Source organism: Trachemys scripta, chromosome 9, assembly GCF_013100865.1.
Source record: "Trachemys scripta elegans isolate TJP31775 chromosome 9, CAS_Tse_1.0, whole genome shotgun sequence".
Taxonomy (NCBI): Eukaryota; Metazoa; Chordata; order Testudines; family Emydidae; genus Trachemys; species Trachemys scripta.
In genome coordinates this window covers 4,418,125-4,436,618 of record NC_048306.1, presented here as the reverse complement: position 1 = coordinate 4,436,618, position 18,494 = coordinate 4,418,125, and the positions used below count along the sequence as shown (strand labels likewise).

Sequence of the window (18,494 nt, the reverse complement as noted above, 5' to 3'; positions counted from 1 at the left end):
ACATCTTCAGAGCCCACAGGCAGCCCCAATGGATGATGCTGGCCAAGAGAATCGAAACTGGAGTTCACTGGGCATATGCACACCACCAGTAAATATTTAGGAACAAGCACTTGAAGAACAAGTTTTGTTTGCAATGTATTCAGCTTTGCAAACCTGAATTAAAGAAGAAACCAAATTTAAACACACTGGATGGATATTCTTGGGCTAACCCTGAAGTCCACAGGAGTAAGTGTTTCTACTTGGATTTATGTCAACAGTTGCCTCAGTAAGGACTTTATGATGAAGCCTCTTTTTCCCATTGTGTACTTGTTTAAAAGTTGCCAAAACAGGTACACCTCTACCCAGATATAACGCGGTCCTCGGGAGTCAAAAAAAAAAATCTTACCGTGTTATAGGTGAAGCCACATTATATCGAACTTGCTTTGATCCGTCAGTGCGCAACCCCGCCCCCCCGAGCGCTGCTTTACCGCGTTGTATCCGAACTCGTGTTATATCGGGTCATGTTATATCGTGGTAAAGGTGTAACATTTATTTTCAGCAAAAACTTATGCAATCGTTGCACCTAGCAAATCCCCCTCATATGCAGTTTGTCTGCAATATAACCTAATGCTTAGAAGACCACTGAACATTCTTGTCATCCTACTCCAGGCAGTTATAAAATCCTGGCACTTCGAAAATGAAAATAAAAAACCTGACTGCTGATGCGTCTTGCATTTCATCCTACAGCTGAAGTGTGTATTTCCCCCTGCACATGGCTAGCTATTAGTTTCTGCAGAGGACTGATTATTGTAATTAAGTCTCACTAAGTATCTCATTATGAAGTAATACATCACTAATAAGATCCACTGCAGTTATGCATGAAAGTGACATGCGGAAGTGTATAGTTTTAACATTATGCTTTCATAAAAAGGAGAGCTACACAAATATGAAATTAGTAACTCATTTATTGAATATATATGCAATGATACCAATAAAAAAAATACTGCAAACTACAACTTTGGAAGTAAAGCCAATATAACAGGAACAAAATATACATAACATTGCAGATAGGAATGTGTTTACCCTCTTTATACATTCCTTGTCTTTACATCTGATGTAAATCGATGTTAAAGCTGGTCTAATCTGAGTGCTTTTCAATAAGCAACAGTCCTCCAGAATCCTTTCAGGGTTGAGATGTCTCTGCTGACTACTGAGTGTGCGTACATATGCATACATAGAAACTGCTTCAGCAAGTATATATAAATCAAGAGCTGTGCTCTGTTAACCTCCATCATTACTGTGGTGGAATCTGTTTATAGTGAAATGGAAGGAGAGTTACTATTTGTTGCAATATACTTTCAGTCCTCTGATAGTTAAGTTTCGCTGTGCTGATAATGAAGGTTAATTCCACTAGCATATTGGTTCAATTTTACTAATCTTCTTGGATTATAGCAATTATCACATCAGATAAGTGTGACATTTCAAGGGGTGGGGTAGGGTGGGAATATCATCTCCTCTGCTCTGCTCTGGTCTAAGAAGTTACCCCTTCCTATATGGAACAACAGTAAGAAGCAATTCCCGGCTGCTGGTCTTGCTACAGCTGCTGTCCACTAGAACAGTGGTTCTCAACTGGGGGTTGGTGTACCCCTCTGGGGGTACACAGAGGTCTTTTAGGGAGTACTCATCTAGATATTTGCCTAGTTTTACAGTAGGCTATATAAAAGCACTAGCAAAGTTATGAACTAAAATTTCAGACAGACTTGTTTATAATGCTCTATATACTTTAAGTACAATATTTATATCCCATTTAATTTATTTTATGGTAAATTATTTTATGGTCAAAATGAGAAAGCAAGCAATTTTTCAGTAACAGTGTGCTGTGACACTTTTTTGTATTTTTATGTCTGATTTTGTAAGCACATAGTTTTTAAGGGAGGTGAAACTTAGGGTATGCAAGACAAAATCAGCCTCCTGAAAGGGGTACACTAGTCTGGAAAGGTTGAGAACCACTGTACTAGAAGGTGAGACTTGGGTCCAAATTCAGCAAAGCTGGCACATGGAAGTGTAATTATGCCTCCCTAAACCAGCAAAGTCCTTGTACGCAAGGGAGATTCATCTTTGAGGAGTGTAAGTGGTGTATTCACTGCTGCCCTCCATGGGTGTTGGCAGGTGGAATTCCCACCAGGACTCTAGGAACAGGTTCTCCTGTTGGCAAACACCTGCTGAATGAGTGAACCCTTTAACCACAGTGCCCATGTCCCCTTTCCAGCCAGTGCCACCTACACTGGTGCTAGGCTGACCCTTTGTAGCTTCCCTCACAAATAAATGTGTGGCCACTTTGTGCCACCACATGGAACCTCTTCAAACATGTATAAACCAGAGTCTCAGGGAATTTTGCCAATAGCCTTCCTCCCCCAGCTCCCAGTACCCTACAACTGCTCAGGTAGACAGGTCTTGCCAGCTCTCCCTGGGAAAAGAGCAGTAGAAGGGATCTTTTTAAAGGCAAGCCCTTTGCTGATATAATGAAACTATTTAATATATTATTTTGTGGAAAAAAATCTCCCATTATAGGTGGGTTCCATGAGTCTCTTGAACAGAGACACACTGCTCTTGTGGGCAAGAAATGCCAAAAAGACCTAAAGTAACTAAATTCAGGGAAATCAGTTTCATAAGACGAGTTTTCTTAAATTCGAGATTGTTTTCTGATAGTGAGATGAAAACAAAAGCTGCCTATTTGAAAAAAAAATGCCAGGAACAAATAAACCTTATTAATTTAACTAGTTAATTTAAACAAATCTATTTTACCTATAAAGCACATTCATTACTTCTAACCTCTGGGAAGGCAGTAAATGCTGCAGAATAATCTTCAATATATGCTTGCAAAGATTACATTGCTTTACAAAAAAGACAAACTGTCCAAAATTTCAAGCTAAAATGCACATAAAAAGACAGTAATGGCAGTATTTCATCTTTAAAAAATGATGTAAATGTTGTATACCTATCATACATTTTCATGCTTATTAAAACTACAGCTAAGGACATAGGAGATGTACAGTAAATGCACTGCTGAGGTACATTTCTTCTAAATATTAACACCATGACAGAATTACTCCTCAGCAAGTGATACTACTTGGGAACATATAAATACAATTTTTACATTGTAAGGCACTTTTACCCAGCATACATGACAAGATGAAGTAAATTAGAACATGAATTTGAGGCTTGTAACAAAAACCGCTTTCGGTATTGACTTTTAGTTTCCATGAGTTCTGAATTAATGATGGTTTAGTCAGCCCCAATGGGTAGCCAGCCACTTGCTCTTCTGCTACTCAAAGGTAAAGTGTTGTTATTGTTGCTAGTGGCATGCGGAGAGATAAATGATTTTACCCATAATGAATTATTAGACTATTAAATCCAGCAATCAACACAATGTGAATTAGAACTTAGTGAAAAATACAATGATTATATTGGCAAATCTACCCCATTGTACCTTTCATCCTTCCTTAACCAAAAATACAGTAGTTGCAAACAATAAAGTGCCTTTATTCCATGGGAAGGCCATGTTTGAGGCACGAAACCTAGAACCTAATCTAGGCAGGGTGACAGACATTTTGCATTCTGAAACCGTTCTGCGTAGCTGAAAAATGTTCATATTCTAGAAAAAAGCAAACACCTTGGTAAACAATCTCAATCAATCTGTCATTGCAATTCAAGTCATGCCTTTAATTTTGAAAGTTACAAATACAAAATAAGAATGATCAATGGCATGTTTAGAGCAGTAACTGAATATTTTCTGTACACAGTAATATTTCTACTAAAACTGCATTTTCCCCCAAAACAGATTGAATTCTAACATGGTAAAGTGTTAGAAATTTAATATACAACAGTTGAGTCCCTTGAGACATTAAAGAAACACATGAAAAGACAATGACATGTTAAATCTTTTAAAAATACAAGTAAAAAAAGGCTACAGAAACTTGTTACAAATGAACTGCTTCTTAATATCAACTGCAGATGAACCTTTGCTGTTTTTAGTCAAATTGTCAGAGTATCTTGCTTACTGCTTTACTTCAAATCTAAACGGTTTATTGGGTATTCAGAAAGAGCCAGAACCCTTCCTAAGCAATGAGATGCCCGGAAGCATTAGAAAAGACTTAACTTAATAACTAAGTTTTTGGTTTTATTTTAAATGAATCGGCTAATGTGCTTCAATCGGACCAGCAGAAGAAGCTATTTATCAGCAACTAGACATGCCAGAGCTGTATGAAAAAAGTTAGGGAACTGAGCTGTTAGATTTGGTATAATCTAAACCTGATTATTCTCTAATGGAACATTGACCTCTAGGTACATGAAATGCCATGGGATGATTGTTGATTTGACAAGAAAAATTAATCAAATGCTAAAAGCATTAAGAATGGTAAGAAGATTTTCTTATATAGTGGTCACAAGATTCAAAATAAATACTGATTTCCCCCCCCCCCCCCCCAAAAAGTTGATTCCTTCTCCTTACAGCACGTGGGACCTGTATATGTATTTTGGACAAAACATGAAGTGTTCCACGCAACACAGAGCACTTGAGGTATGGATGTCAGATAAGGTGGCTAAATTCCATAGAAGTTAAAGTAGTAACTCTTCGAAATCTAAAGACGTTGGGTTGCAGCTTCCAAAAGTTAGTTTGAGTCACACTTAGTGAGAGGTTCTTGGTACGTTAGGAATATAGAGGTGGACTGTTGGGGAAAGAACAAACTACAGCCCTTTGGCATGAGTACTGAAGCTTGCAGCTTGTAACCAACAGCTGCTCAGGTAAATCTCCAGCAAGGAATGCTGGGCAGTAGGAACAATCACAACAGGAACAAACTGAAAGGTTCAAGCATGCTTCTGCGTGCACTGAGTTCTTTTTCTACTGTGTGCTTTGCAAGCAAAAACAGAGAGCGATTTCCCCCCACACACATTTATCCTCCATATTTTGTATATAAAGAAAATGCAAAACTCATGAGTTACCAGTTTGTTACCACCATGGACTTGTCTGTCCATGTTGTGAATTAATCTTACTAAGACTTTCCCTTGGTGCATGAATCCACTAAACAACTTACACATTCCAAATCTTAGATTTTTATTCAGTCCAGAAATATAGAGCTTACTTCATTTCAATGTCTGCCTTAACTTTTGACACTGTACATATTACATATCATTTATATAGTGTTTCAATTTTTTCCAGACACTGCAGACTACAAACTACATAATATTGACATGTAAAACTCTGCCACTTATTGAAGGCTCACACACATGAACGTTTCAGGCAGTTCAATGAAATTTCTAACAGAATCGGGCCGTAAAAAGTTACTAACCCTTTTCTGATCTTAGAAAACAATTAAAAAGTATTAGTAGTTATGGATGTCTTATTCATTCCCAGTTCTCTAACTCTGTCCCTTGAACCTGTTTAAAAAACGATGAAAACAATAGTAAATTTAAAATCATATAAAGAGAAGAGCATCTAACAGATCTGACATTACATCTACATTTATCGACAGACGTGAGGCCTCCCTAATATTATTATAAAATCAGCTGAAGTTTAAAAAAAAGTTCCCCATTCTTCTGCAGTACACCAATAAAAAGAACTTATCTGCATATACTAGATTTAAACATTTTACTGTGATTAACTACATCAAATGAATGTTGTGTTTCTCAGTCTCAGTAACAGAGCTGCCAGGAGTAACTTCCATACCTAGTTTCCATTGAGTTGTTGCTGAGGAATGCTACTATGGTCAGAGCCTGATTTCCCACGGCTTTTGCTTTCTCTTTCTTCATCCTCTTCATCCCTTTCATCGTTCCCACTATGGTTTTTACAATAGAGTCTAAGACAATAAAAAACAGTGGAGGATTTACCAGGAAACAAGTAACAGATCTATATTTTAGAACATTCTGGGCTCTCTCCACTAGCGAAGAGGCTCATTTTAAAATTGTGTTGAATTAATGTATAAGGCACCTGTCAGACATCTGACATTAGAAATAAATATTAGCTAGCCTGACTAGATCACTGGCTAGAACCACAGGCTCCTGTTACAGGGGCAAACCCAAGATCACTAGCCAAACAAAAAAGGGAACAATTCCCAACTGACAAAAGATAACAAAGATGGGTTAAACACAAAAACAAAGACAGAAGCCCCCAAAACGGTCAGCGGTACCCATGCCTGTAAAAGCCACTGCCTCATGTCCTAAAAAGCAACCAGGGAGGAACACCAGCAGACCTCCTTCTGAGAGTTCCACCGCCAAGAACCTCAGACTGAGAAAGCTCTATTAACCTGTGCCAACCAACTGTAACAGCTGGGCAGAGAGAAAGATGTAGTTCATCATAGGATCTGCTAATGCTAACAAAGCCTATTTACTCTCTCTTTTTCTTAAAAAGTAACCACTACCTATTACACTAGCAAGCTTGTTCCAATATAGATAAGGCTGTGACAGCATTTTCATTACTTTCAATGGCTTACATCTTGCCTGTGAAAACTGACGGAGATGTACCAAAGCATAAGCCTGGGACAATTAAAAAAAAACAAAAACTTTAAAATAAAAAATCAGTTGGATTTTGTCTAAAATGCAATATGAACTGTCTAGGTGTTTAATGATTGCATATGTAAAGACCTACTTTCTCTCAGCTCTACTGTAAGAGAATGACCAGGGTCAGTACCAGTGAGTTCGAAGAAGTTTTGTGATAGATTTTATGTCTAAAATCTACATGATAAAATGGATCAGATGCTCTGTTCTCATGAACATTTACATAACAAAAACAAAGACACTCCGAGGGAGAATGGGCGCTTATAAAAACAAACAAAAAAAACCCCCAAAAAACCCTGATTTTGTGTGTGTCAATTTGTAATCAATTTCATTTTTTCATGGCTCTTAAGCTATCAATCGGAAACCAATAAATAAGTTGAAATAAGCAGAGGAAAGCCAGGCTCCAGTGCAATCTTTATACACTAGCACAGGCAAAAAAAAATTTTAAAACCGATTAATTCTAGTTCTCAAGAAGCAGGATGGCTATCACTGCTCATAGAATGCCTCCTTGTGGCCAAAATGAGATGCAATCTGTAAACTTTCACTGCAGTAGGTTTGTGGTAGCAACTGGGAAAGGAGGTCGGAACAGTACAGAAATAGGAAAAAAGATATACTCTCTTAGGGATAACTGAAGTAACATGGCAGGAGTTTACCTGTGACTTCAGCAATTTGAGTTACAGATTTCACTAACTGGAGAAAAAAAATATTTGTTTCTTTTTTATTTTTAAAATATTTAATGTATTTTTAAGTGGGTATATGGAAGTTCTGAATTAAGTTAGCATCACTAAAAATATTTTGTAAATATTTGAAAGTTATTTTGAAAATAATTATGACAGTTATTTTCATTTGCACAATATTTTTCATGTTTTATAATAAATTAACAGAAATACTTCCACTTTTGCATATGTATTTATCCTCATCTGACTTGGTAAAATGAGCTTAAATAGCTTCAGGTTAAAGAGAAAAAATATGAAGTCAGTCCAGTGGTCTAGTGTCAATGATCTACAATGCCACGAAAAGTCATGGTGTGTCAATTAGTGGTCTGGCTCTATTGCTCCCTGAGTTATTAAGGGCTAAGAGCATTCTGAAAGCAGTATGCTGAACCTAATTGGAGAGGAGCAGAGCAGTCAAATAGCAAGACCTTTGGCCAATCAAGGATGGCTGTTGACAGGAGCACCCATCCAATTCTCCTAATTTGTTTGACAGTGACGATGCAGGGCCTTGGAACAAAAGGAAACGGAAATTAAAGTGGGAAGAATACAAAGATTCTCCGAGCTCTGTGCAGAGAAATTTATTTTTGCCACTGTGTTGTAGGATAGGATTGCTTTAAAAAAGTTCTAAACTTTCTCTACATTTATAACAGAACTTGATTTAATTTATTTTTCTATGACACTCAACTTGAACAAGATGTTTGAAGTAACAAAACTGATTGCACAAGCTTTTACCTAACTAGCTTTTGAACTGCAATAGTCCCCTTATCTGAACTTCCAAAAACGTGCGATAGTTTTGCCTAGTGCCCGCAATGCAGCTGCGTGATATGTTAATCAGCATTATTGCATGATCAGAATGTTTTATCTGAATAAAAAGCAATTCTTAAAGTTCTCTCAGGGTACGTCTATACTACCCGCCACATTGGCGGGTAGTGTTCGATGCATCGGGGAATCTATTTATCACGTATAGTCTGGACGCGATAAATCAATCCGCGAATCGACGCCCGTACTCCACCTCGGCAGGAGGAGTAAGCGGAGTCGACGGAGGAGCCGCGGCAGTTGACTCACCGCCGTGAGGACAGCCAGGCAAGTCGAACTAAGATATTTCGACTTCAGCGACGCGAAAAGCGTCGCTGAAGTTGCGTATCTTAGTTCGAACCCCCCCACTAGTGTATCCCAGGCCTCAGAGGAGATCAGAAAAAATTGTTACTACAGAATTAACTGCTAGAGTTCTTACTTGTAAATTCCTCGTGACATATTCTCAATGTATTTAGCTTTGTCTTGTACTCCACAGTGGTAATGGTAAGTCTTGATACAGGCTTTAATTTCACATCCAATAGTAGCCCCCGGCTGACTGCAAAGAGTGCATTTCTGTTGAGGGGGGGAAAGACAGTACTCTAAGTTGTGGTGTTAATCCATTTAACGTCTTGTCGCTTAATGCTCACTTTGATGTTCCCAAATTTTAGTCATAAACACGATGAAGTAATTTTTCTTGTAGCACAAACTTATCTTAATATATAGTAAGCCAGAAACAGTTTTAAATCTGCAGAAATTAATATATATGAACAACAGAATACTGTTTTGCCTGTCTGCTGCAAAAATAAGTAATGGTAAGATTTGCCCACAAGTTCTATTTTGTTGCTGTCGTTGAAGTTGAAGCTAGCTTTTCCAAGTACCAAAACTCATTGAATATGAATTGTGTTTTAGGCAATGATAAAGTATTATATTTTTTCAGATGGTAATGGAGTCCCATATGTTACTGAATTCTAATGTTCATGAAACAGTGTGCCATATTTTACTTATAAAAACATACCTGAGTGCCTGTCACAAACTCTGGGGCCCTTATATGCTTTAATTTTCACACTAAAATGTCATAACATGCTGCTCAGACCATTCAAAAATAAATATGTGAACCAACAGACATAAGATGACGACAAAACCCCTCCCAAGCAAGCATCCTCATCATCATGAAAAGTCCCTCCAAGCTTCAGCCTAGCTCATGTCATGGGAGAAAAGATGAGCCTTGCAGAGGCCCAAATGATTAGCAAATCTGGCCCTGGACCGACCAAGGGGATGTGAATTTGAATCCAGGAGCCATGCTAGTAACTGAAGACTTTAATAAGGTAATATATTTGGGGCCTTTGAGACCCCAAAACAAGTATTTAAAAGATGCAATTCACCAGAGATATGCATGGGATTCATCTTCCTTTAACTGGGAATACAGAGATTCAGTGTCCTTTTAAAGTGTGTTGAGAATGAACTAGCCATCATTTAAAAAAAACAGAACAAGTTTGAAATAAGTCAATAATTACACAAATTGACTCCCATCACCTATTTAGCAATTTCATGCCATACAGATTCTGCGGTATGGAAAACAAACTGTCAACTCCTTCCTTTCTATTATGGTCCCCAAAGGGCCAACATACTGCATTCACAAAGTACGCTGTAGTTAAAAAAAAAAAAAAAAACAGTAATTGTTGAGACACTTTATATCCTGATACCTAGTAGTGACAATATATTTAAATTGTTTTCTAAAAAATTAAGTGAAAAGATTTGTTCAGATAAGGAAGAGAGAGAGAATTGCAATATACTCCCAACAGAAATCACTGAAGCATTCCTTATAAACCCAAAGACACATACCATTCTTTTTCCTCTCTTGATCTCCTGAAGTACAGTTTTTATATCAAAATCACCAAACTCTGCCCTTGATGTTGTTGTTAGCTGGACAGTGCCAGAAGAGAACAACTGTAAAGCAAACAAATGCACAATAACGTTAGGAGGTTACAGATATGTGGCCATAAGATTAAGGAGCAGGAACAACAGAAGGGGATGCACCGTACTCAATTATCTGCTGGTGAACTGTGCTTTGCCAATGAACTAGAAAAAAATTGCAGATTAAGCATATAAGTAATTTGGATCTTCCTTCCAATGCCCACTTGATTGCTTCAATTATATGTGATTGCATTTCAGAGGATTTTTTTTTGAATGACAAAGCAGTAGTTAAAGGATGATTATGATAATGGAATATACGAAGCATTAAATGAGTACCGCAGTCAATTACGACACTGAAGACATGCTTTTGTTCTGATAAGGATATTTCATCTCCACTCGCTGCCCCACCTAAATAATTCAGCTTACTCACACTGCCAATACCAGTGCCCCTGGAAAGCCAGAAATGGTGACAATGGGACATTTCCAAGTAGTCGCAAACCTCATATGTTTCCATTGCCTGCAGCTTTTATTGGCGGAATGCATTTCCTTTTACAGTTAGGCCAACATCGCTCACAAGACTTAATGATATAGTATATGCAGTAAAAGCTCTTGAAGGACTTCAGCTAATTTGGACATTCAAACAGAGGTGGAGAAGAGATCACGCGAAAGTCCAGCTCAACTTTCAGATAGCAGGTAAGCAGAAAAGAATTACCCTATCTCAATTGGATATGTGCCTCTATTTGTAGGATAGGAAAGACAGTCTTTTTGCAGGTACTGGGATAGTGGGCTCAGGCCCAAAACTAAAGACCAGCCCCCTCAACCAAGGGGGAGGAACCACCAAATCCTGGCCACAACTGAATTTGGGGGACAACAAATGCAAAAACAGGAACAGGAGTGGGGGTTGAAGGTTCATAATCACAGTTTTGGATGGGGACACTGACCAGAGAACCCTGGGCACTGCCCACTGCTCCTCAAAGTCCAAGGAATCACTCGACACCACCAAGAGGAACTCTCGTAGACTTTAAGATCCAAAGGGGTCATCGTGATCATCCAGTCTGACCTCCTTCAAGTTGCAAGCCATAGGACCTCACCCACCAACTCTTGTAATAGACCCCTAACTTCTGGCAGAGTTACTGAACTCCTCAAATACTTCAAGGTACAGAGAATTCACCATTTTCACTAGCTTGAATCTGCAAGTGACCCATGCTGCAGCATAAGGCAGAACTCTGCCCAGGTATGTGATACAACAAGGAATTGGAAACATCACACCGTTGCATAGCATCCTCCTTCAAGCAAGCTTCCTCCTCCAGGTCTGGTGGATGACCACCTTGGCCAGCGCCAGGAGCAGGTTGACAAAGTCTCATGACTCTGTGGGGCCCTGGATAGGATGCTTGTATATAACCAGAACCTCAACAGGAGGTTACAGAGGAGCCACAAGAGGGGCTGCAGTCTGACGCACTCTACATAGATATGCGCCAGGTGTCCCTCTTGCCGCAGAAGGGACTCTCTAAACCACACCAACTACATACCCGTGCTCACAGCACCATGAAAGAGCCATCAAGTCTCATATCTTAGGGGTGCTGTGAGACCAGACTAGAGTACAAGCTGGCCACCAGAGTTCCCCCTCAACTCCACAGGTTGCAGCAGGTCCCACCACTTGGTGTCAGGGCAGGACACGAGGGCGAAGAAGTGGGTGGTACAGAGCATGTAGAGATGTTCATGTGATACAATCTGGAGATGGACCAGCTGGATGGTGTCCAGCTGAGTCAGGTGGTGTATCACAGGCATCTGGGGGTTGCAGGGTAGGGGCCTGATGACAAGCTCTAGAGGGCCAGGTGTGAAGGGTGCGGAGCACTCTCTGCAGGATCTGCCCAAGAAAAGTGAGAGAAGTGGGTGTGGGGGGCAAGGCTGCACTCACCTCCTTGAGCACACAACAGGGTATGCACAGGGAGGGCAACCCCATATGCTCACCAAGCACCTCAGGCTATACTCATTTCCTCCGACTAGCCCAGGTGGTCTCAGATTCTGGTGACAGCAGCCAAGACCAGTCTCTGGTGCATCAAGGAGGACTCCAACACCCTTACATGAAGATTAAGGTCATGTACCAGGAGTTCAAAAGCCAGGAGGTATTCCCCCTCAGTAGCTGCTACAGACCTGGTCACTGAAACAAGCTTCCGGGTCCTGTGGAGGTCCTGGTAAAAGGCAACATCTCAGAGAGGTCTCAGGGGAGACCTCTTGGGAGGAAAAGCAGTCTTAATGTTTTTAAGGCAGCAGAATGGGATGCAGCAGAATTATATTCTATTCCTACCTCTGCCACGAACTATGTGACTTTGGGCAAGTCACTTCATTTCTATCTGCCTCTGTTCCCCATCTGTGAAATTGGGGATAAAACAGAGGGATAAGAGGCTCAGATTCTATGGCTAGTGATGGAGGCCACAAAACTACATAGATCAGAGGTTGTAAATAGATGGACTGCAAGCCAAATTTGGATCAGACGCTTTTGAACAGACCGCAAAATCTTTGTATTTATTTATCATTATTGGGGTGTGAAAAATGTTTCTCTGGAGTCTGGACCTTGACCAAGAAATCTGGACCTTGACAAAAAAAACAATTGACGACCCCTGCTAATTTCCTATCCCAAACTGTATTGTCTAATATTACTGTATGCTAGTAAACAGCTGTTTTCACCCAGAGATGAATGCATCAATTCCTTTAGGTGGTATTTTGTGATCCTTTTGCATGAAATGAGCTGTATTATGGAGATGCCAGTTTGGGCTCCAAATTTAAATGCGAGTTGAGTTTTGCACTTAAAGCACACATCTACTCGGTTATAAATGAATGGGAGCTCTATTAGAGCTCTGTTAGAATATCACTGTATTTTCAGTTTAATCTGCTTCTCAGCATTGGAGCTCTTCTTTCCCAAACTCATGCATACAATAGAGCAAAGAATACTCAAAAGCGACAAAAGGTGTGGCTCTCTGCTTAGTGAGGCTAGCCATATGGAGAAAATTATATATATATATATATATATATAAAAAAAAAATCTACCAGCTGCATTGGCTACTTATTCATTTCCAAGTACAACTCAAGATGTGGACTTTGTTTTGTACAGCCCCACCTGTATCAGGACATAACCATATGAAAAATGGAATTCTCTGCTTATATTCTTCCAGAGCCACTGAGATCAGTTGATGCACATGAGTTAATAGTTCCCTAGATGTGATCATTTAGAAGCAGGGAGTTTCCAGTGGGGAGGCACTGACTCCCCATCTCTTTTGACACCACCTGAATAAACTGATCTTCAACGCATTGTGCAAAGCTAATCGGTTTCTGCAGGCTTTTTTTTTTTTTGGGGGGGGGGGGGGGGGGGGAAGAGGGAAGGCCTGGGGCCAGAGGGCATTAGTGGTATTTTATTTTGGGGTGTAATCTTTTAGTTCAAATTATTTAATGTTATTGGAGTTATATTTTTGTTTTTTAAACACTGTACATACACGCACCTAGGTACAATGGGATTATTTTTATTACGATGAAGAGTCTACCTGAGCTAATTCCTCCATCTCTAAACATAGTCAACATAGTCATTATCAACAGTGCCTCTGGTGAAAATAAATGAACTGCTCAGCTCACACCACTTTAGTCGTCGGAGAGATTACTGGAAGCATAGGCTGTATTAATACATAACTACATGTTAGGGCACTGTACTAACAATGCATCATATGGCACGGCAGTTCAGAAAAATTAAAACCCCACACTAACCCAAATATTCTACTTACCATACACTTATAGTGTGCTGCTGCCTTTTTGGCATTAAATATATGAAGCTTTCCTCTAGCTTCATTTTCTTCTTCACCTGCATGACAGAATCCACATTTAGGTTTTGTATCACTGGGACTGCTTCTGTGGGGAGACCTGTCTCTCTGAAAGAAAAACATTTTACTAAGATATACTGCTGGGTTCCAAGTAAGGTAATAATTTAACAAGTCTCTGGCCACCAGCTGGAGACTCAAATGCTAGTTTAATTTCAAAGACAAACTTTCTTCTAAGAACTTTAGCATATTTATATTTACTGCTTACATAGGAACTGCTTTCTATTTCATCTGTGCCATGTGAGGATGTAGATCTAGTGTCTTCTGACTGCCCTTTGAGATTTGTTTTTCTTGGCTTTCCCTTACGACCCCTCTTTTTTCCTTTGGGTGGTGAAGGCTCCAATTCGTGTTCATTGACACCTTCTTCTAAATCTGCTTAGAAATTAGAAAACAACATCAAGTAAATATCAAAAATAAAAACTGTTTTACAAAAAATTATATAGGAAAAATAAATGTTTTTTACTATTTTTCTTGCCCATGTTTATAAAAATTTATTATTTCCAATTAAAAATTTGTTTTACAATCTTCAACCATCTACCATTATATATACACACACATCACCTAACACATCTCTGAAAACTACTGTCTAAAATGTTTAAAGTTTCTTTACAATCATACACAATACATTTAACATTATGTCAACATCCCATTTCAGAGCTAAAATCGGACTTTAGATACACATGCTAATCTCCTGCTGAAGGCAATGGGAGCTGAGCAAGTACCTGAAAGCAAGAATTGACCACACCCATTGGTAACCTCATTTATTCTAGGTAACCTGCTTCCCTCTATTAAACAGCCGAACCTCTATTTTGAACCAACAAGTGCTCTTTGCCAGAATGAAATTTGATTTTTTTTTTTAAATGAGAAGCAAACACCAATGTAAGTCACATTCACTAAGGAATGCCTCTCTCTCTCTCTCTCTCTCTCTCTCTCCTTGCTTTAATGCTTGAAAGCTTCACAGCTTGTTTAAAAGGAAATTTCATCCATTTTGGTCATTCCAGTGACATGAACATTTAGAATTGTAAAAATCATTTATCTCCATGAATAAATTATAAAACAAATTTGAATATAACATTTTAGTTACAACATACTTTTAAGTCTACTGATAGTGGCAGCAATCAGCTAGCTGGAGAGCAACCTCCTGACACTGGAAATATTACAGCCCAAAGACTTAAGTGGTTTCTATAAATAGACATTTTATGTATTATATATTAAACACAAATATGTTAAAGCTGGATTTTCATGGCCTTTACATTTTTTGATCCTCCTCTCTTGACATATGGGTACTGTCTGTTCTCAGCAACTCAACTATCTTATAACTGCTTTATCAGAAGAACTTACAAGTAAAGGTTCCCTTAAAATGATAAAGTACTAAACTTTTAAAAATCATTGTTATCAGATATTAAGCCTGGGTTCTTCAAAGGGGCCTAAAGGAGTTAACCATCCAACTTCCTTTGGCTCCTTGGAAAACACCAGCCTAAATGTTTAATTGCTTCAGCCAGCTGTAATCAAACACTGAACATCCCCCTTTGATTATTCAAAATGTGTAGTTAACACAGACCTAGGGCAAACCTTTCAGGCTTGTTTACTTTGTTGCCCAACTGACTTGCATTTAGTATTAAATAGCCAGTTCTTGTGCTCAGTTGCTAAGAACTTTCCTGACAGTCAGCCATTTATAAAATCAGTCTTTTTAGAAAAGACCAAAATGCAGATTTGACAGTTGGATTTTTCTATGGAATCATGCTCTGTACACATTCCTAGATAAGTTACTCTTCACAATCCAAAAAAACAAAGGTGTAGATGAACCCCTAAGTGGAATGGAGTCCAAAGTCAGAAGATCTGATCTCCCCCTTTTTACAATAGTGACAAATGTAGTGTTGCTTTTTATTTAGGCATTACGAGGACACCTATCACCAGGATACCCTAGCCTCCATACCTAAGCAGGATATTCCTGTTTCAGGACCTGAACACTGTACCACAAATCAGAAGATTCCAATTTACACCATTTTTGTTTTTTCCAGTTCTAGGATATGACTAAACCTAGTTGCATGTTATTCTACCCTGATGGTTAACCTAGTGTACGTAGCCAAGGCTTACAAAGATCAATTCCTAACCCTTGGATATATCCCACTGCTATCATAATCTAGCATAGATGACAAAGCCTTGGCCTGAGACTTAACATACAAACCATTCCTATCCTCCCTTCTTACTGCAGCTGTTGCCAGTCTCCAACAGGACTAGACACACTTGCACTTCTCTTAATTGAGGAGAAAAGACTTATCCACATGCTTCCACCACAGGTTAAATACAAGCTCAAATATAATGCCTAAAAAGCATTTTTCTGTTGTATGTTCTGAAAGCGGCCAAAATTTGAGAAGCTATGTAATTCTCACAAGTTTCTGTAAATCAATTTGGATTAGATTTGCCAGGTTTATCAACAATACACATTTTTCTCAACCTCTACGTAAACTTAATGAGTCAACCTAGCTCACCAGGACCTACTTTTTAGCAGGTAATAGGTTTTATTGAACCAACCTCTGTCGATGAAAGAGAAACTTTCAACCTACACAGAAGAAGCTTGTCAAAAGCTTGTCTCTCACCAACAGAAGCTGGTCCAATAAAAGATATTACCTCATCCACATCTTGTGCACCTCATATTCTAGGACCAACACAGCTACAACACTATAAACTACTCTTTAACAAGAATATATGCCACATTCCATAGTTTAAGATACAGAGGGGCAACAAAGCAGCACATTTTCTTTCTTTAGTATATATATATATAGTAGGACCTAGATTGTGCCGTGAAATACAATTAACAATTTCATTGTTAAGAGTTTGAGAGCCACAAAAGATGACTGCCATATTAGCCTAGTTTAGTTTGCGTTTCAGATTAACTGTTAAAGACCCACAATCAATATGGGTATGGAGTGGTGAAACCCAAAGGGAACATCAGGCTCCAGACTGGGTGTGACAAACTGAGTCCTATACTTCTGAGAAGCACTTCTAAAGAGTGGAACCCTATTTTATAATGTCCCTCCTCACATGCATGTAATTCTGGGTCCTCCGCTAAAATACTGAAGTCTTTCAAATCCTAGCCTTAAATCTTTCATTTATAGTAATCATAGGTGTTTCTTGTAACAGTAGGTAAAAAAAAATTCAGACACATGTATAAATTGGTGTCCCTTTAATCAGTGTTTGAAAAGTTCAAATTGTTCCTTCCAATATGCATTTGTCTACACTGGATTTCACCCGCCATAATGCTGTCCAGTCGCCTAGCTTTGTTAAGTTTTACCAGAGTCCCTCAATATTTCAGTCCTGACTACCCTCAATAATTGCTTGTCAGACACAAATTTTTCCACCTCTAAGTCCATCCTCTGGCCCCAATAATTAAACACTTGGGACACTGTTCTGCTCACTACCGTCAGTGCTGAAAATAGGACTATCAATAATTAGACGAAAATGAACATACATGATGAAAACCAACTTATTTATAAATAACTGTCCCAGGCTCATGACAGAATCCTTTCTGAAATACTTATTTTGTACTTTATTTGCTCTCTTGCAAGAGTTGTTTTAATACTAAAGATTTAAACAGCAAAAAGACCATACATTAAAAAATGATTTTATTAAGTAATATACCATGAGGAAAGCTGAGGATTCCTAAAGAACAGCCCTTTCTGCCCCAAAACCAGTATCTCCAACAAAGCTCAGAATTCACTGAAATCCACACACTGTATCCCCCTTTCCTGAAGGTGGATCTCTGTCAATAAAAAAAAAATCCAAGATAGATTCAAGTCCCAATCCTACATATAGTGTGAACCTGGGACTGATTTCGAAGGGGCTCTTGTGCTAGCATATCTAGTTTCAGGACGGATTCCTTGGAACGTGAGTTTCTCTCTTAGTTGCAGCACTAAGAACTGGTAGAACAGGACAGAAAATAAAAGCCTGTAACCAGGCTTAACACAGCAGCGCCCTGGAGAGTCTTCGCTATTCAATAGACAATTTGGTTTGTGCCCTATCCCTCCCCTCGAGCCCACTGCCAAGCTTACCCTGTTTCCCTGGCATCTGATGGTTGGGTGTTTCCAACTTCTCATGTCAGCTTGAACTAAGGGAAACACAAAAAGTTGTTCAACACCTCCCTGACCATATGAAGTGTTATCATGGGTCCCACCCATATTGTGAAATCCCCTAAGGTTCCCTAGATGTTCTTCACCTGCCCCCCTCCCCTTCCCCATTAGCCTTTCATAACAAAGTCTTATGTCAGATAAGCTGCCCTCAAAAGTCCCTAAAATGCTGTCCCTGAAGAAGCGAGTCTTACACGCCTGAGATCCAGCATGTGCTCTCAGAATAACATAGTCCAGAGACTATAGTCTCCATTTTCAGATGACAAAAAAAAAATGTTTTAATCAAGAACATACTAACTTCAGATCAGCTGACAAAATCCAGGAGTGAGAGAGTCGCATATTTATAGCTTACAAATCCACTATCAGTACCAAGCAGTATAAATCCGCTTTTTATACAACAGTTGACTCCACGGGTTGTCAGCCTGGAGGTCCCATTTCTTAAGGGGTTGAGGGAGTGTCCCTTTTGTTATGGGTAGAAGGAAACTGGGTCCTGAAACTTTTTCCTGTTTTAATGTGGAGTCATGGTATTGAAGAGGTTGAGATCCACT

General features: G+C 39.0%; 1 protein-coding gene across 4 annotated transcripts in view; it reads right to left on the bottom strand.

The window, feature by feature from the left end:
• Positions 1-926: 926 nt before the first annotated feature.
• Positions 927-18,494, bottom strand: part of PHF6 (PHD finger protein 6) — a 37,295-nt gene continuing 19,727 nt past the window's right edge. The window contains exons 6-13 of one of the 4 annotated variants that reach the window (XM_034781161.1): positions 17,872-17,927; positions 17,462-17,582; positions 14,028-14,191; positions 13,727-13,870; positions 9,882-9,986; positions 8,479-8,612; positions 5,705-5,834; positions 927-5,415 (exon numbers count right to left, since the gene is read on the bottom strand). In XM_034781161.1, the coding sequence (XP_034637052.1) occupies positions 5,705-5,834; positions 8,479-8,612; positions 9,882-9,986; positions 13,727-13,870; positions 14,028-14,191; positions 17,462-17,582; positions 17,872-17,927 (854 nt within the window). In that variant the 3' untranslated portion in view covers positions 927-5,415. Of the gene's footprint in view, positions 5,835-8,478; positions 8,613-9,881; positions 9,987-13,726; positions 13,871-14,027; positions 14,195-17,461; positions 17,583-17,871; positions 17,928-18,494 lie in introns of all 4 variants that reach the window. The other 3 variants (XM_034781158.1, XM_034781160.1, XM_034781159.1) reach the window with 3 other exon arrangements.